Raw genomic sequence first — 25,704 nt, forward strand, 5'->3', positions numbered from 1 at the left:
AATTAATTCGTGGCTAGCTAGGCATGTGCATGGCGTTCCATGGCTGAGTCCCTAGACGAGAATTAATTACACAGATCTGAAGTTCTTCTGGCGAATATGCAGGAAATAAGGACGAAAACAGTGATCCGCACACAGGTCGAAATATTCACGTGAAGAGAGCACGAGAATAAGAATGACGGCAGGTCAAGATGGGTGTCCGGATTAGTCTCTCATCCGATTATTAATGGCGATGCCTGCATGTTCCATGCAAAGGTATATATATGTACCCCATTCCCAATGCTGATCGTTATTCGAATTTATCTGCATCGCTTGCCAAAAAGGAATAGAAATGCTCATCTCAAATAATTTAAATTTATGTGAAGATCATGCGAAAATAGGAACGACAATAGGTCAACATGGGTGTGGGGTTCCATCTCTCACCTCACCCCATCATTATGAGATAACCATCCTCGTTCAACGTCCCAAACAGTGTATATATATATGAACCCCATTCCTAACCTTTACTAGTATTTAAGAAAATAGAAATACTCATCTAAGAAACGAAGAAGAAAGAATATAAGAATAGATTGCAAAAAATTAATTTGAGAATTTTTCGTGATTGGCTAAGAGAAAAAAGGAATGAATTATTGAAAGTACGCATTGTCAATATTGTTGGAGATGGAGAAAATAAAAACGACTCCATATTACTAAAGCAATACAACTTATGCAAAGAAATCAGCTTAAACCTAGGGATTTCCAAATATTAAGTGTTGGAAATTTCCTATAATATGGGCTTACATTAATTAATTGATTTTTTATTTTAAATAATCGGGTTAATGGATATTCCAATATTTGTTGAACCCTAAAGTAATATGATTGAATTGGGTATTGGCATCTATTGATAACGGGCCTAGTTGAGCAACAAAGTGTATGTAATTGTGTTTGACTAAAGCCCGTAATGGGAATGGCCCAGTTGATACGCTGTTGATTAGGGTTTGTTAGGTCCCCTCTCTAGCCTATAAAAGGGTAGGTTATACCTATCAGTTGCTTTAATCCCATTGAAAGCTGCTATATCGAAATAGGTCATCTGGTATTCCGATAGATCCATGATTATCAGAGTGATCTACTTTTCTGCAAGTGAAGCAATGGCTCAAACATGTACGCTTTAATTCCGCTGTATTTATTGATCGGTGTTTTACAATCATATATGGATCTGTTTGTTTCATGATTGATTAATTATTCATGTGAATAATTTTCTACATGTGGTATCAGAGCTTGTCATATATGATTGTAGAACCCAAATTTTATCTTTTTATGGACAAATTCGAAATTTTCCTCTTTGAGCCAAATATGGGCATTATCTTTCGTGTGGATTTTTTGCTTGATTGATCTGAAACCATAGGGTTTTTGTTCTACATGTTGAGATCTTTCCAACCATATATAATTTGCATAATTTCGTTGAGAATTGAGAGAGAATTTGAAATTTGAAATTCTAGGGTTTATACATAAAAGGTTCTAAAATTTCAAGTTACATTCTTGTTTTACCTTCGTTTTTCTCTTCAATTTAACGGTAGCAACGGTTGGTTTGGAGATTATTGTAGCTGATTGTTTGTTCCCCTTTGGACGAGCGTTTGGGGTTTGCTTTTCGAGTATGAAGTTAAACAGTCTGTTAGTGATGGTGGTTATGCTCTTAGTGCGCTCGATTGATCTATTGATTGGCCGCATTGCTTTTGTCTCCTTGTTATGGATGATTGTTCCTGTAGAATGAGAGTTCTTTGAAGAGGGTGCTTGTACTTTGTGCAGAGACCAACATAGGTGATTTGTTGCTTGTAGTCAATTGGTTAATACCTGATCAAAACTGCTCTTTTAAAAGTTTTTTCTTTTTCCAGCAAGTGAGTTTTTTGTCTGTGGAAAAGTTTCTGATTTTTTATAGTCGATGATTCATGAATACATGAGTTAGTGATATGGGTAATGTGATGGTAAATACGAGAACTCTTATTCACGAGAACCTGTCCCTAGCGGGTTATGTCCTTTTGTATGTGCATCTTAAGATTACGATTTTAGTTACATTGATTACATGGTCAAGACAACTTACGGAGATGATGTATTTTGGATGGAGCTGCTTTTCTGACTTGACATGCGTTCGAATTTGGCCCTCACTGGAGTGCTTTGCACTTTCATGAGTTCGGATTAGGGTTTCGGCCGATTTTGCTGATTTGATCTCTGGGTTTTTCAATGAGATTCATGTTAGTAGATTAGTCCAAATGCATTGCATGTAGTTCTTTCCGTGGTTGTTGCTTGATCGTCCATCTCGTTTCGATGCATACATGGAAGAGGGTCCGTAGGATGAATTGCGGACTCGTGAAGTTCGTGTGAGGGAAAAAGAATCCTGTTTTTTTTTTCTTTTCTTTTCTTTTCTTCCTTCGTTGTAATTCGCATGGTTTGAGGTTGTTCCTAGTCGGGATCATGCAAATTCAAAATGCTTGATCCTCGTCATGTCATGACCTTGTGATCTTGATGTTGCTGATTGTATGTACGCTTCGGTTTTTCGAGAATTTCCTTCCTAAAAGATTTGATCTTCGGGATTTTTGAATGTGGAGTGCTTTGGAAATTGATAACATGGTATTGAAATGGTTTGATCTTTGGAAACTCTTTAGCATCTTTGAGAGATGAGCTTGTTTTTTGTCATGTCGCTGGATTTGCGACATATTGGTTATACCTCTTTTTCTGCTTGTCCACCAGCCCATAATCCCACAGGACAAGCTGTGAATTGTCAGTTGGAGGCTATGAAATTTTTGGGTTTTCAAATAGATGCTATCCTTCTAATAATAATTTCAGGAATTTCGAAGTTTTGTCTCCCTTTTAACTTGATGAGTACAATTAAGCAGAGAAGTGATTTACACTAAAGAAAAAAAATAGGAGATGCGGTTTGATTAATAGGGTTGGTGAATCTCGTAACACTTTTAGAGAATTTTTATGAAGTAGAAGAGCGAAATGACCATAGAAAATTTGAATGTTGGCTTTGTTCGAGGTTACAGTCTTTTTCAGATTTGGACCAGTGACTAATGGAAGACTATAGCGTCAAAATACGAATTAATCAATATTACTGAAAATTTTGGCAAACCAAACGGACCCTTCATGTCTTCTTGTGTGGTTTTACCACGAGTCATCGGAGTGGACTGGCTTAACATGATTGAGATTTAGAAGTTCTTTTTATAGAGATTTTGCTTGATCTCTTGTGGGTTTCGTGCTAACATGCATGAAGGATACTTCTAAATTTAGATGATATGATTGTGTCAAATAGGTGGAGATTGAGTTATTGCATGACTATGTAATTTCCCAAATTTAAAAGATGCCAAATGTAAACATGCCAACCAAGGGTTGACGGTGAGGAAGTGTGAGATAAAGATTGTCCTCATGACTTTTTGATGTAATGGTTACTGATAGCTACGAAATTTTTGGCTCCCTTTAATTCTAGTAACCATTCGTATCCATTCCTGTTTTGCCATGAGTTCGAAATATTAAAATAATAATTAAAAAAAATTGTGGCAAAAATTGTTGCTTGATAAATGCAATATGATCTTGGGAAGTACATGTCGTAAAGTGCTTCATATTGTTAGATGAATTTTGGGCATATATTTTTTGGAGTTTCCTATTGATAAAAATTAGTATATACAATTACCTGCCTAAAATGGGTTATTGTGTATATTAATTTGAAAATTGCATGAAGATAAATTCCAAAATTAAAATATGGGGATGTATGACTCAAAAAGATTTATCTGCCCAAAGGGGATAAATTTTTGAAAGTTATATGTAATTCCCTTCTATATTGATATATTAGAGATGAATGATGGGGATGTGTGATTCAAAAGGTTTATCTGCTCAAAGGGGATAAATTTTTTAGAGTTATGAGTAATTCCCCTCTATGTTGAGATAATGGAGATGTATAATTTAAAGGATTTATCTGCCCAAAAGGGATTGATCTTTGAAGATTATATGTAATTCTCCTTTGTTGTCTTTATATATTGATATCATGGAAATGTATAATTTAAATGATTTGTCTACCCAAAGGGGATGGATCATTGACAATTATATGTAATTCTCCTTGTTGCTGCTTTATAAACTTCATGCTATGAAAAATAATTGTGCATTATACACTCTGCCCGAAGGGGAGTTTATAATGTACTAATTATTTTTGTTGAATTACTTATTGCCCATAATTGATCTAATTGTATTATGCGTGACAAACAATTATCTTTACTATAAACAACAAAGCCATGATTGAAATGTTAATTGGATCAAATATTATACTGTTAAGGACTTGATAAAAAAAAGGGGGAGACATTGTGATTGAGAATATTAGAATTGAGTCCATATTGGCTAATCCTCTAACAAAAGGCTTATGACCCATTTTGTTTAAAGAACATGTAAAGAATATGGGTGTCTTAGATTCTTTTGATTTCTTTTGTTAGTGGGAGTTATATAATTTGTATTTCTAGATATTATAGTTATATGCAGATTGATAATGCTTTTATAATGTTTATTAAAGCATTTATTTTCAATGATTGTTGTTATTGATTCTATTGTTATCATTTCTCCTGTTGACTGAGAAATGGAAGTATAAAACAATATCTTTAAACAAATTTTTAGTTTAAAGATGACTGGATGTCACTGATTATGAGATCTCATATTGGATTGTGACATAATTGTGCAATTTCATGTTGTTTAGAAATTGCACTAATGCAGTTTTATGTTGTTGAGAAATTACATTGAGGACCGATAAGAAATAGTGTAAATTTTGATCACATGTTGGCACTATTTCTTACTACACTACTAGGCCCATGATCCATGAAAATATAATACTTATTATATGTGATTATGGAAGGTATGTGTTGTGATATTTTCTTAACACATTAATCTCCATAGTCCTATACTGAGGTTATATAGGATTGGATTGGTATTGAGATGCCATTATTGGAATATTATTTTTAAAAAGTTGTGGCCACATAAAACAAAATTTTCAATTATTAACCCGATAGTGTCGTTTTCAAATATAAAATCTTTTTCAAAATAAAATAAGTTAATTAATGTAGCCCAAGTGGGAGAATGTTGGAAATTTCCTATAATATGGGCTTACATTAATTAATTGATTTTCCATTTTAAATAATCGGGTTAATGGATATTCCAATATTTGTTGAACCCTAAAGTGATCTGATTGAATTGGGTATTGGCATCTATTGATAATGGGCCTAGTTGAGCAACAAAGTGTAGGCAATTGTGTTTGACTAAAGCCCGTAATGGGAATGGCCCAGTTGACATGCTGTTGATTATGGTTTGTTAGGTCCCCTTTTTAGCAAGGGTAGGTTATACCTATCAGCTATGTAGCACCGACACGCGACACACGACACGCGACACGACACGACACGACACGCGACACGTCGTTTCTAAAAAAGTAGAGAATTTCGACACGTTCCGACACGTTAAATATTAAATAAATATTTTTATATATAAATGCATAAATAAGTAAATAATAATAAAAAAAGTCTAGAAGTAGTCTATACTAAAAACATTAATCCTACATTTGTTAATATCATTCATTCTTTTAATTTGAGGAATTCAACTATATTTCATTGTAATAAACCATAAAACTTGAAGGAAAAAACAAGTAATCCACGTTCCACTATTAAATTTAAAATTTAACAATAAGCAAATAAACAATCAACATTCCATCAAGTAATATAACAAAAAGTCATTCATCCACATTATCCACTTCTTCTGCAAAAAAAACATACTCCATCTCCGGCTCATCAAGTGAAAGATTTGCAACTTCAAGCACCCCTACATCTTCAAACGAGTCAAATGCATCTCCACCAATATCCCACATCTTAGTCTCTCCTTCCGCATATTGTGGGCTTTTTCTTGATAGAAGACGGAGATTGCTATGAATAAAAACCAAATCTTCTGCATGTTTTGGGGTCATCTTATTTCTTCTTGCCGAGTGCACAAATGAGTAAGTACTCCAATTTCTCTCAGCACATGATGAAGAAGAAGGTTGTGCAATAAGCTTTAAGGCTATACTTTGAAGCATCGGTGCACATGCACCATGATTGACCCACCAAGCCTTAGGATCCATTGAATATCGATTTTGAATGGAATCCAATTCTCTAAAATCTCCATTTTTACTTGCAAAATCTACGTACTCCAAATTCACCTTGTTGCGCTCATCCAAGTTAGGAAAGTATTTCTTGAAGCATTTCAGTCTTTCTTGGTTGATCTCCTTATTCTTGTACGGAGAAATTCGAGTAGAATCTTCATCAAGTCATTGATCACTATAGTACCTGTTATTTAATAAAATGAAATAAAATTAGAAAACAATAATAAATGAGAGGAGTATTATATTATCATGTTAAAGAAAGAATAACTACTAAAGTAATAATCTCATACAATTTTAGAACTTACCTAGGATTTAAGGCATGTGCCAAGCAATGAAGTGGAGTATTGTTCTTTGTCCAACGATCTACAAGAATTGTGTGAATCACCTCATAAAATGTGGACTTCTCATCTAGCCTCTTCACTTCATGTGCATATATAACTTTCTTCACTTTTTCGATCATCGAACCCCACATATCATAAACTAAGTAAAGACAAGGCTTATCGGTGTCACAAACTCTAAGCATATCATAAATAGGAGCCGTGAAGGAAAGTATATAATCAATCAAATCCCACCAAAAATCATCCAACACCTTCTCCTTGACAAGCTTAGCTTTCTCTTGATTAACATCCCGATAGATATTCCATTTGTCACAAATCACCATGTTTTGAAGACCACTTTTTATCAACTTGAATCTCTTGAGTATCACAATCATCGAAGCAAAACGTGTATCCGCTACAGAAAGCAACTTCAAGCTAACAAACTCATTGTATATTGCTAATCTCATAGAATGGTTCATGATGAAATGTTTGATTTGCATAACTTCCTTAACAATATCTGAAATCCAACTACATTCATCATAAACTATTTGATTGCTCTCCATATTTTTTGCAGTACAAATATTCTTCAAAGCTAGATTAAGCGTGTGCACCACACAAGGTGTCCACATAATGGATGGAAATTCTTGCTCAATGAGTTGTCCCGCACCCTTACAATTTGAAGCATTATCCGTAATTACTTGGACCACATTCTCATGCCCAATTTCATTGATAACTCCTTTCAACAAGTTAAAAATGAAATGCATATCTTTTGTTTCTCCCGAGCAATCAACCGATTTTATAAACATTGGTTCTCCATCCGATACCGCCATGAAATTAATAAGCGGTCTTCTATGTGAGTCGCTCCATCCATCACTCACAATACTTACACCCTTCTCCTTCCACATGATTTTGATAGGTGTATACAACCTATCAATATTTACCTTCTCCCTTTGCAACAAAGTGGTCCTCAACAAATTATATTTCGGTGGTACATAACCCGCAATATTATGATTAGCAGCATAAGTGAAAGCGGATTGAAAATAAGGATTCCTTGCTAAGTTAAACGGCAAGCCCGCCGAATAAAACATCCTAGCAATCTCACAATCTAGACGATCCCGTTGAGTCATATTAAATACATTTTCAAGTGATTTTCCACTCCCACTTTCGCCTTTCCTTTTTTTGGAGTTCAATGATAAATCCATTCCGTCACCACCACCACCACTAAGTGAATAACTAGCAGGAGGCAAAGGTACATTTCTAGGTGCAATACTCATTAATTTAGTATTGACCTCTTCATCTAATCTTTCCATCTCCAAAAGATCTTTTTTTTTCTACTTTTGTGCACTTTCCAATTCCTTTTCCACTTATCATCATCAAATGGCACCTCACTCTTGTATATGAACTCTTAAAATCTTTTTCACAAAAGTTGCATCTCCAAGACAAATTTCCCCCCGCATCAGTATGATTAACTAACTTAGTAACATACCTCCATAATGGTTGTTTTACAACTTCATTGCTAGAAGTAGCTTGTGTGCTTGAAGTACTACTAGCCATATTTGAACTTGAAGACATTCTGCAAAAAAGAAGAAAAAATAAACATGTTATTATCAATTGCTATAAGGTTTCAAGTCAGAAACAAGTGAACCAACATCAATGCTAGTCAAACACCCAAGAAGAAAGAAATCAGAACAGAGCACAATCCATATCATCTTAAAAACCACTAAACTTGTAGTTTCTCACTGTCTACCTCATGTAGCCCCCTTTTCTAAACCAACATTCAGAACCTAGATCATAGATTGCACTAATTGTATGAATGGTAATGCTTTAATATCAATTACAAATCAGTAAATCGCCCAAAAAATAAAAGATTACAAATCAGTAAATCACCCAAAAAATAAAAGAACTCTGTAAAGGGGAGAAACACATTCGAATGCTATAGAAACAAAAGAACGAAATTCGAAACTATCCCCTCATGCGTTAGCAGCAAAAGCAGGCCAATCAACCACAAAAGTTTTAAGTCCGGCGAAGTATTCTTTGCTTTGCAGAGACATAGAGAGATTCTGACTCCAAATGCAACCCCAAAACTGAAACACAAGCGCAAAAGACGAGTACCCACCTCGGAATCAATACTTCAAATTCGAAAGGCAGCTCGGAATTACGGCAATGATCGCGATGGTAGAGAGAGTTTCCAAGCAGCAATCGACAAAAAAGATAATTCACGGAAAATCTCACAATCGTGAACAATCGGAACGGACAGAGCACCAAAATCTGAAAAAAGAAAGAGAACGCGAAGCATCAGTCAACGAGCAGTCCACCAAACAAAAACAACAACAACCCAGGGAGCGAGACCAGCAAAAGAACGGCATAAGAGCGCTGGAGACAGAGAGACGGAAAGAGGGTCCAAAAAATCCCCCTTTCCCCGAACTAGGATTTGCCAAAAAATCCCAAATCGCAAGATGCTAACTTGAGGCGTGGGGGCTACGGCGAGTCGACGACTGGTGGGGTGGGCCGCACGGCCGGCAAAGCAACACCGGCGAAAGAACGGCGAAAGAAGAGAACCAAAGTAGTCTGCTCACTGCTCAGGCTCGTTCGCTGCGACTGGAGAAGACAGAGAAGACTGAATAGAAGATTGAAGTGAAGAACCCGTGCGTGCTAGTGAACAAACGTGAAGAACCCGTGCGTGCGACTGAACTGAAGTGAAGAACCCGTGCACTCACAATCGTGAACAAACGGAACAGACAGAGCACCAAAATCTGAAAAAAGAAAGAACGCGAAGTATCAGTCAATGAGAAGTCCACCAAACAAAAACAACAACAACCTAGGGAGGGAAATCGGCAAAAGAACGGCACAAGAGCGCTGGAGAAAGAGGGTCCGAAAAATCCCCCTTTCCCCGAACTAGGGTTTGCCAAAAAAATCCCAAATTGCAAGATGCTAACCTGAGGTGCAGGGGCTATGGCGTCGGCGAGTCGGCGATTGGTGGGGTAGGCCGCGCGGTCGGCAAAGCAACACCGGCGAAAGAACGGCAAAAGAAGAGAACCGCTCACTGCTCAGGCTCGTTCGCTGCGACTGGAGAAGACAAAGAGAAGGCCGAAGAGAAGATTGAACTGAAGAACCGTGCGTGCGAGTGCGACTACATTTTAACTTTTATTTATTTATTTTTTATTATTTTCATATATTTATATTTAGAGCCCAGAAGTTTTCAAAATTTATAAAAATAACCCCGTGCGTGTCGGAGTCACGTGTCGGAATTTCCGACTCACGTGTCGGAGCGTGTCGAAAATAGTTGACCGCGTGTAGACTTTCCCGACACGCGTTGACCGCGTGTCGGAGCGTGTCGGACACGTGTCGGAGTGTCGGACACGACACGAAGGGTCCCGGAGAGTGTCCGTGCTTCATAGCCTATCAGTTGCTTTAATCCCATTGAAAGCTGCTATATCGAAATAGGTCATCTGGTATTCCGATAGATCCCTGATTATCAGAGTGATCTACTTTTCTGCAAGTGAAGCAATGGCTCAAACATGTACGCTTTAATTCCGCTGTATTTATTGATCGGTGTTTTACAATCATGTATGGATCCGTTTGTTTCATGATTGATTAATTATTCATGTGAATAATTTTCTACATTAAGATGATGATTGAGGGTGGAGGAAGGCTTGGACCGACCATATCGAAATTCATCCTGCCCCACCACCGGTGAGGAAAATCCATCGTAACCTCACATCAAAACCCATTAGTTATGGATTTCATCAGTCCTATTTAGAGAAGTGGGATGTGGGTATTGAGAGAGATGGATGAAATTGTCGTTCTCAAGCAATGAATCACAATCCAATGGAGAGTCCATATCAATTCGATTGTCATAGCCCTACCAACAACTTGCACATCTTACTTATTATTAAAAGAAGCCACGAACGACGAAGCGAATCGTTATCGAATAACACACGGAAGCTCGGGGATTTGTTTGTTGGATCCAAAATTCTACTGTATACACGTGGGTATTCAACAGAGAGTACAGCACCAGAGGTTCAATGTGAACCTTTGAGGGGACATTGTCTGCCAAGGAGTTTACGTAGAAGGAAAGGATCGATTATTCCGATATGGATGCACAAAGAGCGAGAATAAGATCCATCAACGTGGAGGTTACTTTGGCATCTTTTTGTGATTTTTATAAATGGACGTTGAAACCACTTGTTTCATATGAATTCATGCAAAAATGAGACAAATTATATAATAAAAGTTGCTAATGATGGAGATATCTCGACAATAAGGATCAATGAATTTGTCTTATCGTAAATAGATCCGAACTTTAACCTTTTCTTATCGATAATTCAAGTGTAAGGATGTGGAGAATTGGCTACCTGAAGGCAAATAAAACACTTTATAAACTCTATGAATTGGTTAGACATAGACCTTTAGTCTGAGCATGTGGCTCTGACTTTAGAGCGAGTGCACATAGTCGGTAGAAAACAAACGAGTGACATATAATTCTGGAGCTGAAAATCTCCAATCGCTCTCCAACCAACTACATCAGATCATACATTTCGTGATAATTATGCCAAAGGTAGAATTCAAGATAACAAGTCTATAACAAGTGGAGACAAGGATGAAGAATTGTACTTTGTATGTTCTAACAATATCAAGTCGAGGTCGACAGTGTTCATCATATCACTTCTTTTGCTAGAACAGAATTCATCGTTTCATAAAATCACCAGAACCGGTGGCATAACAGTGGCCGGCTCGTTCACCATTTATTGGGAAACAGTTTCACACATAGCAACAACAAACAAACGTCTTGGTCGATCAAACAACATTAGCAGCACGAGAGCAGCTAGTCTTGAAATTATCCAGTTATTGGGAGATCAAGCACTGTTAATATTCATTACCCCTAACCTGAAATGTGCTCTAACCTCTAACTTGCCATCGGTTCCCTCCTTGTCCTTGCCCTGAATGCTCTCCTTCATCAACTGGGCAAGCCTGCAAGCCAAACTATGCCTTGCTGCAGGAGAAACGCCGTTCTTCCCTATGATCGTCTCCAGAACGGTCCCCACAAGTTCATTATTGTCTATCACCGCATTTCCGATTTCCGGGATACGATTATGGTCAGAGAAACTTATCTGCAAGTTCATAAGAAGCGAATTACTAATTGATTACAGTAAATTTAATCGAGACAACGGCAAATTTACATATGAATTTTGATTTATGTGTCTACTGTTCTTAAACTAAAACTTTTTGATCTCACACCTCAATCCAATGACATAATTTTGGTTTCACATCTAATATAATGACAAAGGTTGCAAGTTTACTTTAAAACAATTTTTATGAGTGAAATACCAATGTACTTAATAGAGGAGAAGTCTGTAAAGTTTGTCTACTTTGTTAATTAAGATTCTTTCCATGATTAGAGAGTTCACGTAATGATATTGAGAAAACCCCTTACTTAATGGGGAAAATAAAGGATTTAGTTACCAAAATAGGATTGCGAGTAGCTATTGCCTCAGTAACTACGGCACTTGTACAAAACGATTACCGCCGCTTTTTGGGGCACCCAACCGTAGGTTTATTTGTTTGCCATATCCTAGGTGTTTATGAAATTATTATAGCGGATTGGTCTAATAATTAGGGGGTGGGACAGTGCGGGGTGCGTAGTTTGTCTGGGGCAATTGCCCCCTTTTCCAAAGGAAAATGTTAAAAGAGTGGCTGGGATAGCTAGTATAAGCACCTAGAGGGGGTGAATAGGTGCACAAACAAATTCTCGAGATATGGAAGCGATTCTAGGCAATCAATAGAAAGGAAAATACGATCAAAGTAAAGTAAAGGTTAGGGAAGAGAGAAATGAACACAAGATTTATAGTGGTTCGGCTTATTCCAAGCCTATGTCCACTCTTCCGCACAGACAGCCCACCGGCTGGATTTCACTATGAACAAAAGAGAAGTTACAGCATAGCTTTTCCTTGATTCCACAGTATAGATGTTCTACCACACTTCCTTAAGGTTTCTCACGAATATAGACTCTCTTTTGTTTACACGATTTTGCTCAACAAATGAATTGACTAAGAATAAGGAGCTTCAGACTTTGGAATTCTTCTATCGTTCACCTTCTCGAACAACTTGAACGTCTTCCTTATATACTCCTTCATGCCATCATACCCGTTGGCACTTACCAAAGGAATTCCTCAAATCTACCCATTGGACAGAATCAATTAGGAAGATCATTCGAGCTATTAAAGGAACATGTCGATAGCCCATCAATCCTGTTCGCCCATACAATCAGGATCTCGGTTTCCATAAGTAGAATCTTCCAAGTTTACTTTGCCAATCATCGGATCTTTAATCTTCGAATCAATTATGATCAAATAAAGAATTCCGTTATGTCATATCCAGCCAAGAGATCTTCTCCAGTCGATAATGCCACATCCTTAATGAAACATCTAGTTCTGGATAGTCTTTCTTCAACGGATTAGAAACCGTCAATGATGATAGACTTTGAGTCTTGAATCGGCTGTCCTGGAGGTCTTCGGACTTTAAATAACGAGTCTCGCAAGCTTTGGGACCGGGTGATGGAAACGTTTTGTCAACTTCAAAACACTTCACGAAGATTTCTCCAACAATTTCCCCATTTTTGATGGTGACAAAACTTTCCTGCAGATTTGGAAAACTTTGACCTGCAAAACATTTCTCAAACACATATGCATATCTTATAGAGATAAATGGCTAAATGAATAACACTAGAATCTGCAACCACAGAAATAGGTTAGTCCAGTATGCAATAAAGCCATCCATAAGATATCAATAGTAGTTAATAATAAGCAGTCAAATCCAAATCTCAGATTTAGTCCACATCCAGACACTCAAGTCAAGTCAAAACAAATCACAAACCAAATAAACCAAAAGTTTGACAAATTTAAGTTCAAAGTTTTTCAAGTCTCGCAACTCTCCCCCTTTTTGTCGGCATAAAAAAGATTGAGATGAAAATGAAGTCAAGGATTCTTGGGAACACGAACAAGCTGAAAATCTCCCATCGATGAATGATGCCTTCCAGCCTTTCAAGTCTTCCTTCAGTGAGCAACATCCTCACCCTTAGCATTAGCCTGAATCAAAGAGAAAGGGCTTGGATTTGATCATTTAATGAACCCGAAAAGACTTGTCCTGCATTTTGCAAGTTCTGAACTTCACATCCCAATGCATATATCGACCTTGCATCTCCAAGAGAATATCCATCACTCTGCGAAAGTCTCGCTAAATTTTCGGTCCGCGTGCGGCATTAGCACGATCGATGGAGTAAATGCGACGATGTTAGATCAAAGCATAATCACGCAGATTTGGCGAAGAAACCTCATGACCTTCCTCGGGAAATTGAGAGGCAAAAACCTCCTCTGGGATCTCGCTGGGGATCGACCGACTCCCTCACTTTGGTTGCGGGATTTGAGGACATTCCTCTTTTCTCTTGGTCTCCCCCGTGTTCATGCCTTCGGTGGAGAGTGCTCCTCATGTTCTCGCTTCTTCTTGAACTCTTTTCTCTTCTTCTTCTTTTTCAACTCTCTCTTGCTTAGCATCTCTTTCTTCTTCTTCTTCTTCTTCTTCTTCTTCTTCTCTTTCCTCCGTTTCTTTTTCCTCTGCCTCTTTCTCTGCTCTTTCTTTTGTCTGCTGTTCCGACTCTTTCTCTGGAACAGATTGACTGAGATTGTTCAAAGCAGAAATAGTGATGTTATCCTCATCATCTTCATCCTCAACGAGGAGAGCTCTTCTTCTCTTGGATTGAGCATCCATGGGCTCCTTCCCTTTCCTTTTTCCTGCAGAAGAGAATTGATGAGATTTGACTGGAGTCTTCTCCTTAAATTTCTCCAATGCCTTGCTTAGTTCCTTCAGACGCATCTTGGTCACCATTTTCAGTCCTACCACCATATGATCGCACGATCGAGCACAAAGGATTTGTGGAGGCTGAATGTTCAGATGTCTGAATAACTTCGTCACAAGACCTGGATAAGGAAGTTGTCCTCTGTCCTTCATCACAGCTCTATACATGTTAAACATAACAGTGTGAGGAAGTGAAAACCTTTTTCCCAGTGATGATTGCATACATTAGCTTTGCCTCTGAACTTGAGACATCAGTCTTGGAATTTGATTTCGGTCTGAGGCAATTGATTACAATTTTGTGCAGCAAGATGTTGAATGCACTCATCCTTGAGTAGGAAATCTTTCCCTCTGTTCTCCTGTTCTTAACGAGTTCCAATGTAGTACGAGCAACATAAACTTTTATTCGTTGATATCTTTCTCTCTCAACTCCTAACACATCTGCCAGCATATCCATATCCACAACAAAATCTTGATCTTTGACATTGAAGGAGAATCTATTCGCATCCAAGAAACTAAGATTTGAATAGAAATATGCAGTTAGTTGAGGATGGGCTTCTGTGGTGTCAGAGCAGAATTTTTTAAGTTGAAGATGACCAAACTTTTCCCTTAAGTTCACATTTACAGCATCCAGAAAGTCAAAATCCACACTCCTAGGGTTTATCACCCCACGCTTCAGCAATTTTGAGTATAAATCCATCTGTTCCTTCGATCTAAACAACTCTCCCATTTTTCCTCGATTTTCCGCCGCAATTCCCATTCTTGGCTGAAATTCGCTGTATAATTTATCATCATCATTTCCATCCACCGGATTAACTCCCCAATCACGAGGGTCACTTGGGATATTCGCAAGGGATTCTTCTGCCACACTCTTACGAGCAATTCCCAAACTTTCCATTTTTCGCAAAAAGATATATTCATTTCCATATCCTTTGTCTTTAAGAAAATCATCCACATAGTTCAATGGAGTACAAGTCCCTTTTAAAGCACGATACATCTTATAAATAAAAGAGGGCCTTTGAACTCTTACAGGGTCTGCATCTTCAATGATTTCTTCATTTTGATGATCATCAACATCTTGAGGACTAGATGTAGGAGAATGATCTTTGCTGAGAATGTTGTGGGCTCTGCTGCTGATTTGGAGACACTTCTTCTTCAGTGAGATCGAAGTGCGTAGGCCCCTCACTCATTCGCCGTGGTCCCCTGCTTGCGATCCTCGAAGACTTTCTTGAAGATGACATCTTTCTTAGTCTTTGAAAGATTCCTTGCTTGACTTTCCCAAGAAAGATGACAACTTTTTCGAAGATTAAACAAGAGAAGAAAACTGGAATTGAAGATTGGTGCTTTTTAGGGTTTTGGAGTTAAGCGAAGAGAAACTGACCGTATATAAGACAGTCGAAAGGAGGGGATACCAACCGTTGTAATGGTAAGTGAAAAGATGTCTTTTAAAAAATAACTGCCTTTTTCGAAAAATGGTCATATCAAGATGACTTCTTTTTCTAAAAGAAACGATGCAATAATTTCGTCAATTAAAGATATCGTTTGAGATAACAATAATCGTACCGGATAATTTCAAATTGAAATTATCCGTTGGAGAGAGAGAATAACTTACAATCAAAGTCTTGCAGTCAAAGTCTTATTTGTCTGAGTCTGAGAGTCTCTAGACTTTAACTTCTTCAAATCTCAAAATGTTGAGTCTGGAACGGATAATTTCAAATTGATTTTTCTCCAAAGGTTTTGTAAATATATCCGCCAGTTGGTTCTTTTAGTCAACAAACTGAATCGAGATTTCTCCATTTTGAACATGATTTCTAATGAAGTGATGTCGTATCTCTATATGCTTTGCTCTTGAGTGAAGAATTGGATTTTTGGTGAGATTGATTGCGCTGGTGTTGTCACATTTAATCTCCATGCATGAATCTTCAATTCCATAGTCTCTTAGCTGTTGTTTTATCCACAGAATTTGTGAACAACAGCTTCTAAGAGCAACATATTCTGCTTCTGCTGTAGAGAGAGCTACTGTACTTTGTTTCCTTGAAAACCAAGACATTGTCCTGCCTCCAAGTAGTTGATAGGTACCTGAGGTGCTCTTTCTATCAACTCTACATCCGGCTAAGTCTGCGTCTGAGTATCCAAGAAGAGTAAAATCTCTCCTTTTAGGATACTAGAGACCGAAGCTTGAAGTTGATGCAATATATTTGATAATACGCTTTGCAGCATTTAAATGTGATTCTTTAGGGTTTGCTTGAAATCTGGCACAAATGCAAACACTAAACAAAATATCGGTCTAGAAGCGAAGATAAAGAAGTGAACCGATGATACTCTTGTATAACTTTTGGTCGACTTTCTTTCCTCCTTCATCTTTATCTATCTTCACGGAGCTTGACATTGGTATATCGGCCTTTTTACAATTGTCCAGTCCAAACTTCTTCACAATATCATTAGCATATTTTTCTTGATGAATAAAAGTTCCTTCCTTCAGTTGTTTCACTTGAAGTCCAAGGAAGAAGGTTAACTCACCCATCATGCTCATTTCAAATTCATCCCGCATAGTCTTAGAAAATTTCTTGCACGAGACTTTCATTAGAGGATCCAAAAATAATATCATCGACATATATTTGAACAAGTAGAAAACTCTTGCTTTCTCTTTTAATGAAAAGAGTAGTGTCTACTTTACCTTTAACAAATCCATTTTCAATTAAAAACTTACTCGATCATTGTACCAAGCTCGAGGAGCTTGTTTCAAGCCGTATAAAGCATTTTTGAGTCTGAATACTGAGTCTGGTTTTCTTGGGTCTTCAAACCCAGGTGGTTGTTCCACATAGACTTCCTCTTGGATGAATCCATTTAGGAAGGCACTTTTGACATCCATTTGGAATAACTTGAAATTCTTATAACAAGCAAAAGCAAGTAATAATCGAATTGCTTCTAACCTTGCTACTTGGTGCGTAAGTCTCGTCATAGTCTATCCCTTCTTCTTGTGTGTATCCCTTGGCCACGAGTCTTGCCTTGTTTCTTATGACTTTTCCTTTCTCGTTCATCTTGTTCCTGAAAACCCATTTAGCTCCAATAACAGATTTACCTTTTGGTTTAGGAGTCAATTCCCAGACATCATTAATGCTGAATTGCCTGAGCTCCTCTTGCATAGCTTCAATCCAGCTTTCATAAGATAAAACTTCTTTTATGCTTTTGGGTTCTATTTTAGAAACAAGTGTCATAGCACTAGACTCTTCGTGCCTTTTAGATCTAGTGCGAATTCCTTCATTGATGTCGCCAATAATAAGATCTTTGGGATGACTGGACTTATGTTTCCAGTTGCTGGTTAATTTGTCGATTGATGGTCACTTCCTTCACTTGATTCTTCAACAGTCACTTGTTGCTGATCCTTCAAAGTCTGAGCCATTTTAGACTTTGTAGAGTCTGGAGCAGGTTCAAATTCTTCAAGATGAGTCTGAATGGATTCATTTTGCATAGAGTCTTGGAATTTAACATTCATTGATTCTTCCATTGTTTGAGTCTTCTTGTTGTAGACTCTGTACGCTTTGCTTGTGGTTGAATATCCAAGGAAGATGCCTTCATCTGACTTTTCTTCAAACTCCAATGCTTTGCGTTCTGGTTGGTCCAAAAAGATCCATATACAGAAGCTGCAGTACACGGTTAGTGGAAACTTGATTTATTGGTTTAAAGGAATTTCTTACCTGTTTTCCCAATATACATGGTGTACATAGATCGGACTTTTGATATGATAAATTGGGTAGACCACGAACAAGCTTCTTTGCTGAGATTTTGGCTATTTGCTTCATATTGACGTGCCCAAGCTTTCGTGCCATAAGTTTGCTTCGTCTTGGATTGAGATTAGACATTGTGATTCATCTAGTTTCACATCTAAGAGGTAGATATTTCCATGTCTTCGACCCATGAATGACTGAGTAGAATCTTTACTAATTCCAGAACATATTCCCTCTTGAAAGTTGATTTTGAAACCAGTATCACATAACTGACTAATACTGAGCAAATTATAATTGAGTCCTTCCACTAAGGAAACATTGCTAATTTTGAGATTTCCAATCTTTATAGTTCCAAATCCCACAATTTTTCCTTTGTTGTTTCCTCCAAAAGAGACTTTTCCACCATTTACTCAAACAAGCTTTATGAAGTAATTTGAGTCTCCTGTCATGTGTCTTGAGCATCCACTATCCGAGATACCATTTTACATTTTTCTTGATAGTGACCTGCATTTAAAAAAGAAACTCAAACCTTATTTGGTACCCATATTTTCTTGGGTCCATTGGTGTTAGTATGATATGCGGTTTTTGCCCATACCTTTTTAACGAGTTTCCAAATCATAGGACATTCTTTTTCAAAATGATCTGCACTATTGCATTTTGAGCATCTGAGAGCATTGCGACCTACTAGTTTTACAAAGATTCTTTTAAAATGATTTTTGTAAGCATCTCTTGTGGGTCTTTGTTTGATTCTTTCCTTCATCTTAGGAAAATCAATTAAAGGAATGGTTTCAGCAGTCATTTCCAAACCAGATTTATTAAAATAAGGTCTTTGAACAAAGAGAATTTTTTCAAGTTTCTCGGATCCTATAGAAAATCTTTTGGAAATATTTGAGATATCACTTTTCAAGAATGCATTTTCTTTTAACAAATTATCTTCACTTTCTTTAAGAGAAGAAACATTCTTGTCTAAACTTTTCACTTTTTCTTTCAAAATATTTTCCTGTTGTTTTATAGCAGAATTTTCCTTCTTGAGTTCGGAAATTCTTTTAAGAGAAGTCTTAAGACTAAAACACAATTCGTCAATATACTTTGAAACCTTAATAGGGATTTTGAAGTTACTTACCTCAAATTCTCTTTCGAGTCCGAATCTGTCTCGGAATTTGAATCAATCCGATTGTGCCATCAGACATATATTGGCATATTCATCATCACTTTCTTCACACTCTGTATCACTCCAGATTTCAGCTTTAAGAGCTTTTTGGTACTTTTTAGTTTTTCCTTTCTTCTTTCTCAGAAGAGGACAGTTGGGTCTGATGTGTCTCTTTTTCTTACATTCAAAGCGGACTACATCTTTGTTTGATTCATCATCCTCAACAGACTTAGTCTTTGCTTTTGAAAACTTTGTTTCTTTGGATTGAATCTTCTTCCTTTTCTGTTCAACTTTCTGAATATTCTTATCATGAGAGCAAGTTCCTCATCATCCATATCGTCTTCGAAATCGTAACATCGAATCATCATTAGATTTTAATGCAATGGATTTCTTACCTTTAGGGTCTTCGTCTTCATTGATTCGCTCCACTTCATAAGACCGAAGAGTCCCAACCAACTCATCAACAGATAGTGGCATGATTCTTTGGGTCTCTCGATTGAGATCTTTATGTGATTCCAATCCTTGGAGAGTCCACGCAAGCTTGTTTACTTTCATGGGATCAGAAATTGGTTGACCTTGATTTTCAAGACCGTTCACAACATCTGTAAAACAACTAAACATATCAGTTATAGATTCTCCTGGTTTCATTTTGAAGGCTTCATATTGGCCGAGGAGAATGTTAATTCTAGTCTCTTTCACTCGATCGGTTCCTTCATAGGTAATATGTAATCTATCCCAGACTTCTTTAGCTATAACACAAGAATATATTATGTTATATTCAGTAGGAGATAAAGCACAATATAAAGAATAAATTGCTTTTGCATCAAGAGCTTGTCTTTTGATTTTCTCTTCCTGAGTCATTTCGCTAGACTCAACAACATCTTTTCCTCTTTCTGAGACTGATGCAGCTTTAGGAATGATTCCTTTTTTTACAACGTCCCATTCCAGAGGATCCTTTGATCTTAGGAATGCTTTCATCTTGTTTTTCCATATGTTGTAATCCTTTCCATCAAAGTAAGGTGGTCTGGTATTGCTTTGCCCTTCTACCGTCCCGGAGCCAACATACTAGCCATGGATCTTTAACTCTGAAGTAAAACACTTCAAACAAAAGTGAGTACACAGGCTCTGATACCAATTGAGATAGCTAGTATAAGCACCTAGAGGGGGTGAATAGGTGCACAAACAAATTCTCGAGATACGGAAGCGATTCTAGGCAATCAATAGAAAGGAAAATATGATCAAAGTAAAGTAAAGGTTAGGGAAGAGAGAAATGAACACAAGATTTATAGTGGTTCGGCTTATTCCAAGCCTACGTCCACTCTTCCGCACGTACATGACCCCACCGGCTGGATTTCACTATGAACAAAAGAGAAGTTACAGCATAGCTTTTCCTTGATTCCACAAAGTGTAGATGTTTTACCACACTTCCTCAAGGTTTCTCACGAATATAGACTCTCTTTTGTTTACACGATTTTGCTCAACAAATGAATTGACTAAGAACAAGGAGCTTCAGACTTTGGAATTCTTCTATCGTTCACCTTCTCGAACAACTTGAACGTCTTCCTTATATACTCCTTCATGCCATCATACCCGTTGGCACTTACCAAAGGAATTCCTCAAATCTACCCGTTGGACAGAATCAATTAGGAAGATCATTCGAGCTATTAAAGGAACATGTCGATAGCTCATCAATCCTGTTCGCCCATACAATCAGGATCTCGGTTTCCATAAGTAGAACCTTCTAAGTTTACTTTGCCAATAATCGGATCTTTAATCTTCGAATCAATTATGATCAAATAAAGAATTCCGTTATGTCATATCCAGCCAAGAGATCTTCTCCTGTCGATAATGCCACATCCTTAATGAAACATCTAGTTCGATAGCCTTTCTTCAACGGATTAGAAACTGTCAATGAGGATAGACTTTGAGTCTTGAGTCTGGCTGTCCGGAGGTCTTCGACTTTAAATAACAGAGTCTGCAAGCCTTCAGACTAGACTGATGGAAACGTTTTGTCAACTTCAAAACACTTCACGAAGATTTCTCCAACAGCCCCTAGGCATTTGTTAAGCCTCATTAGTTTGTGCTTTGGAAACTTTAAACCATTTGAAATAGAAGAGACTTTATCAAATTGTGCAATTTCTCAATTTTTGAAGTGTCATGAAAATTGTTATTTCCACTTATGATTAATTTATTATATTAGTGTCTTAGGGATACTAGTTAATCACACCCAATTAGAAAAATCCTTGTTGCTTTTCGTACGCACACATCGAACACCTTTCCATATTTTCAAAGTCTACAAAAATCAACATCTACTAGGATTTAATTTCAAGTTGCATCTGAATTTAAATTAAAAGGTTTTTTTTTTTGGACTAAATTACGAGCGAATTATGTACGCAATCTCCTACACCACATCCATCGAAGTTAACATATGATTAAAAAATACTTACCACGTAGGATCCATTAGTTAAATGAGTGAAGAAGATGGAGGAGCCAGGAGGGAAGGTTTGGTCCTTGAAGACCTCGATGAATTTGTCTATGCCTTCGGCTTCTTCTTGCTTGTAACCTCCATTGGATTTCCAGAAAGCAATGCAATTCTCGGTTACTTTGTTCGTGTATTGTTGTCCCGTCAATTGAGTGATGAACGACACCTGCGTGAGCTTCTCAAATGGACCTAGGTTGAATATAAACTGGCGGTCATATTCAATTTGTCTAAGCATAAGCATAACATATTCCCTAAAAAGTAATAATCAAAATGATAGCACTCTCTAGTTTAACAACCTTACTTAATATTCCCTACATTGATCGATATTCGCGAGTGTGAGTGCTTCTGCCAGGTTATGATTATTACTGCGTTTGACAATCTTGATAACCAAAGAGCAGAAGTCCAAAAAGCAAGCGTATGGTAAAATCAAAATGGTGCACAATATCTAAACTCACTAAATGTGGACAGAGATAATTATCAATCTTAAGGCGCTCTTCTACATCGGTCTAGTGCGTTCGGGATTTTTACTCTCGGAGTCCTCCCAATAACATTTGAACCCAAGACCGTAAACAAATAAGTAAACTCCATGTACATCTAGGCCAACACGCCTTAGTAGAAAGGTAATTGTCCGCTACAATAAGCTAATTCTCCTTAAATCTATTGGCTTTACCTGACTATTTTTGTCTATTGATAATACTCGCAGACAGTGTGTTTGTATGTGTCTATATATATGTATAATCAAATCAGATCTAAGAATAATGGAAAGTCAACATGAGTTTACTGCTTCCTACTATCCGATCGTTGATGATGCTGATAACGTATCCGACGTTCCTTTTCCTCCCAGGATAATGCTGATGATGTACATATTTTTGCAGACATTTTGTCATGGAATCAGCTGGGCATCGAGCAAGTTCCAAATCCAAGAGTTTCGTCATTTCCTAAATGACATTGCCTTATATTTTTACAGCCAACATTGATTACATGGTTTCGTGAGTATATGTTACTTAGAAGGATAAGATTGATTGAATATAATTTAAGGGGGCGTCATCAAATAAAAAACCAACCGGTGACGACGTCTCTGAAGAAGTCAATCGAATCCCTCAGCTCATCAGCAGTCTTGCCCTTCCACTTAGCGGCCAGAATCGGCACAGCTTTTGCTTCCAAGTAGACTCCAATTGCCGTGTATTTCACGTACTTGCCATCAACTTCCAAGCCCCTCACTCCTGCCATGTCCATGGATTCATTTTTTCATGCCACGATTTCACTTAAATATACGAAATGTCGGGCGTCTCCAGGAAAAAAGCTGCTATGAATGTAAAATGGAGTAGTCATCGACAGATAAGATTTTCAGAGATTTGATTTTTCCCCCCTTAATTTCCACCAGATACTATTAATTATTCATGGCCTAAATTGGAGCTAGCTAGGGCAAAAACTTTTAGGTAGTAAAGATAGATAAACTTTTAAATGGGATGTATTCTTACCGTTACCAAAAAAAAAAAAAAAAAACTTTTAAATGGGATGTATTCTTATCGTTACCAAAAAAAAAAAACTTTTAAATGGGATGTGTAATAGGGATCGTCTCTATGAGGAAGATTTTTAGCACCTATAGAAATCATAAGTAAAACTGTTATTAAAAAAAAAAGAAGTTCCGGGAAGGAATCACGAATTGTAAATGATCTTGTCCAAACTACATGTGCACCAACTTTTCAAAGTCGTTACATCTTATAGCTCTCATCTAGACCATATGAACTGATCGAACTATAATTATTAAAAAAAGAAGAAGAAAGAATTAGCAGTTGTTCGGAGAAGGCTTTAAAAGCAAATGTCGCATGTTGATTTTTACATATGAACTCATTCCCACGAATAGGCGTAAACCTCCAAAATTAACTCTCTTCTGACCCAAAAGTCTAAAAAATCATCCCCCTTTTCGTTCACATATCACTTAGCATCTCCAAACTAAATCCCCAAATAGAATACAGCATTTTACCCATATCCAAACTCTAAACCATTCCCGCCTTCCCTCTTTCTTCCCCCATCTCTCCCCATGCTTTTCGCGTCTCTCTCTTCTTAGCCATGGTCAGGCTTGACCCTCAGCCAAGCTTCACGGGTGTCGAGCTCGACCTGAGCTCTACTAGCATCAAGCTCGGTGAACCTAGGTTAAGCTCGATGAGCATGAGTGGAGCTTGATGCCGGCGAAGCTTAACCATATCTGGATCAAGCTCGATCCTGAAGTGTTTAACGGGTCGTGACTTAGCTGGAGATGGCGGTTGGCTATGACGAGATGAGCACCAGTGGTGCCAAGGAGGAGAGGGCACAGTAGTGGGTGGGAGGGTGGATTATGGTTAAGGGCAAGTATTTTTCATTGTAGGTGGTTTTGAAATGGTTGATGGGTTCAAGTTGGAATTAAAATGACTAATCCGTAGATAAGACCAAATTTTTTACATACAACTTGAGATGATAATTATAAGTTTTCAAAACTCAAGTGGCAAAATTGACACGGGGATGGAATATGCGAATGTTTTGTGAAAATTCAATAAAGAGAACTTCAAATAATTGTTATGCATATACATGAGGGCACAAACTTAGGATTTTTGTTTCATCGATAACGGACACAAATAAAAAATTGGACAAGAACCCTTAGTCACTTACCTCCAGAAATAAGAATTAGATTTAGAAGAGTACGTTAATGAAAGTTCCTCGACTATGCAATAAATTTGCTGATGTTTTGTGAAATATCTACTTGGACCAATGTATATCCTGCTACAGACTATATATAGTTATGCAATTCTCATTTGTTGACAAAAAGACCGCACAAAATTTTTTCCATGACAACATCAATCGTAAATATTGACTATCTTGTTTAGTAGAAAAGAAAATTTCAGAAAGTATAATTTTAATACAGATAATATATAGGACCTGCCCCGCTGAGGAACAAGGTGTTGCCGGAGCCCGGAGGTTTCACTGTCGGCGGGAAGACAAAGCACTCGACCTGAATCTCACCCACTGGTGGCACCACCGACGGAGACATTTTTCGGACTGATTTTTCTCTCCTTCTTTTTCCAAATTATGTCCCTTTCAGGCAGGAAAGTTGCTGGAGATACGGGCTTCAATTTATAGTGGCCACGAGGAGAAAGTGAAGCGTTGGATCCGCGCAAAAGTTTCAACTTTGCGGAGCAAGTTATGATCGATTCTAGCTACCGGTCTCTCCATACTTTTCTAAACGTCCATTCTTCTCTGAGCAACCAACTTCTGTTAAAGGATGTAATTCGACGCCGATAAGGCGAGGGCATGGCGTTAAAATTGGTAATTAGAATGGAGATAGATGGACCGGAAGACGAGAAATAGCAGCAGGGGTTGACGGGTCTGAGGGTTTTCGTCCCTCACCGCCCCCTAATTATTGAGAAGCCCTGTCCCCACACCACGTGGGATTCGACAAAAAGTACAAGTGAGACATTTAATGACTCTGACAACCTTTGAGGCAACGTCAATTCGGCGTAGAAAAAATGATGGGAGTGATCATAAATTTTAATTTAATATGATGTATAAATTTTAAATTTATTTAATATAATTTTCAAAAATTAGCTTAATGTGCAATACAGTTTCTGAATATTTAATTTGTCTCATACGATCTATGAACTTTTAATATATTATATGAATATGCATTATATGAAAATGCTACAAAATTTTAAGGACCATATAAATGTTTATGAACCATAATGCACAATAGGCTAAAGTTTAGGGACTAAATTGAATAAGTTTGGATTTTAAAGATCATATTGTATATTGAGCCAAAATTCATAAATCATTTGTGTTATCATTTCATTTGCGTAAAAGGAAGGAGTCAATTATTTTGATACAAATGCCTCAAACATTTTTCCAAAATAATGATGCTTACAAAAATGAGTAAGTGAAAAATATTTTCATCATTTATGAAAATAGTTAGGCATAAATTGTTATCAATAATAAAAAAAATTACGTTGGCTAATTAAGCGATATAATCAATCAATTTGGGAAAATAATTTCTGAGTTTTGAATTTTTCATGAAA

The 25,704-nt window shown here is 37.3% G+C and overlaps 2 protein-coding genes across 2 annotated transcripts; both read right to left on the reverse strand.

Moving 5' to 3' along the window:
- Positions 1-5,690: 5,690 nt before the first annotated feature.
- Positions 5,691-8,020, reverse strand: LOC108954720. The gene is made up of 2 exons (XM_039303419.1): positions 6,439-8,020; positions 5,691-6,317 (listed from the first exon to the last, which is right to left on the reverse strand). Exons 1-2 carry the CDS (start codon positions 7,758-7,760, stop codon positions 6,299-6,301), a joined length of 1,341 nt encoding a protein of 446 aa, XP_039159353.1. The 5' UTR covers positions 7,761-8,020; the 3' UTR covers positions 5,691-6,298.
- A 3,286-nt stretch (positions 8,021-11,306) lies between these two features.
- LOC104423565 (chalcone--flavonone isomerase) lies at positions 11,307-24,721 on the reverse strand. Its single transcript, XM_010036037.3, has 4 exons — positions 24,575-24,721; positions 22,723-22,881; positions 21,624-21,847; positions 11,307-11,561 (listed from the first exon to the last, which is right to left on the reverse strand). Exons 1-4 carry the CDS (start codon positions 24,684-24,686, stop codon positions 11,307-11,309), a joined length of 750 nt encoding a protein of 249 aa, XP_010034339.1. The 5' UTR covers positions 24,687-24,721.
- Positions 24,722-25,704: the final 983 nt, after the last annotated feature.

The sequence above is a fragment of the Eucalyptus grandis genome, chromosome 10, assembly GCF_016545825.1.
Source record: "Eucalyptus grandis isolate ANBG69807.140 chromosome 10, ASM1654582v1, whole genome shotgun sequence".
NCBI lineage: Eukaryota > Viridiplantae > Streptophyta > Magnoliopsida > Myrtales > Myrtaceae > Eucalyptus > Eucalyptus grandis.

What these genes read in the sequence shown, in the direction of transcription:
- LOC104423565 (XM_010036037.3), bottom strand. Translation starts at nt 24,686, where the DNA reads ATGTCTCCGTCGGTGGTGCCACCAGTGGGTGAGATTCAGGTCGAGTGC. An exon ending in CTTGTTCCTCAGCGGGGCAG is followed by an intron (nt 22,882 to 24,574) that starts GTCCTATATATT and finishes TGGACATGGCAG; the next exon opens with GAGTGAGGGGCTTGGAAGTT. An exon ending in CTTCAGAGACGTCGTCACCG is followed by an intron (nt 21,848 to 22,722) that starts GTTGGTTTTTTA and finishes TATTCAACCTAG; the next exon opens with GTCCATTTGAGAAGCTCACG.
- LOC108954720 (XM_039303419.1), bottom strand. Translation starts at nt 7,760, where the DNA reads ATGGAAAGATTAGATGAAGAGGTCAATACTAAATTAATGAGTATTGCA.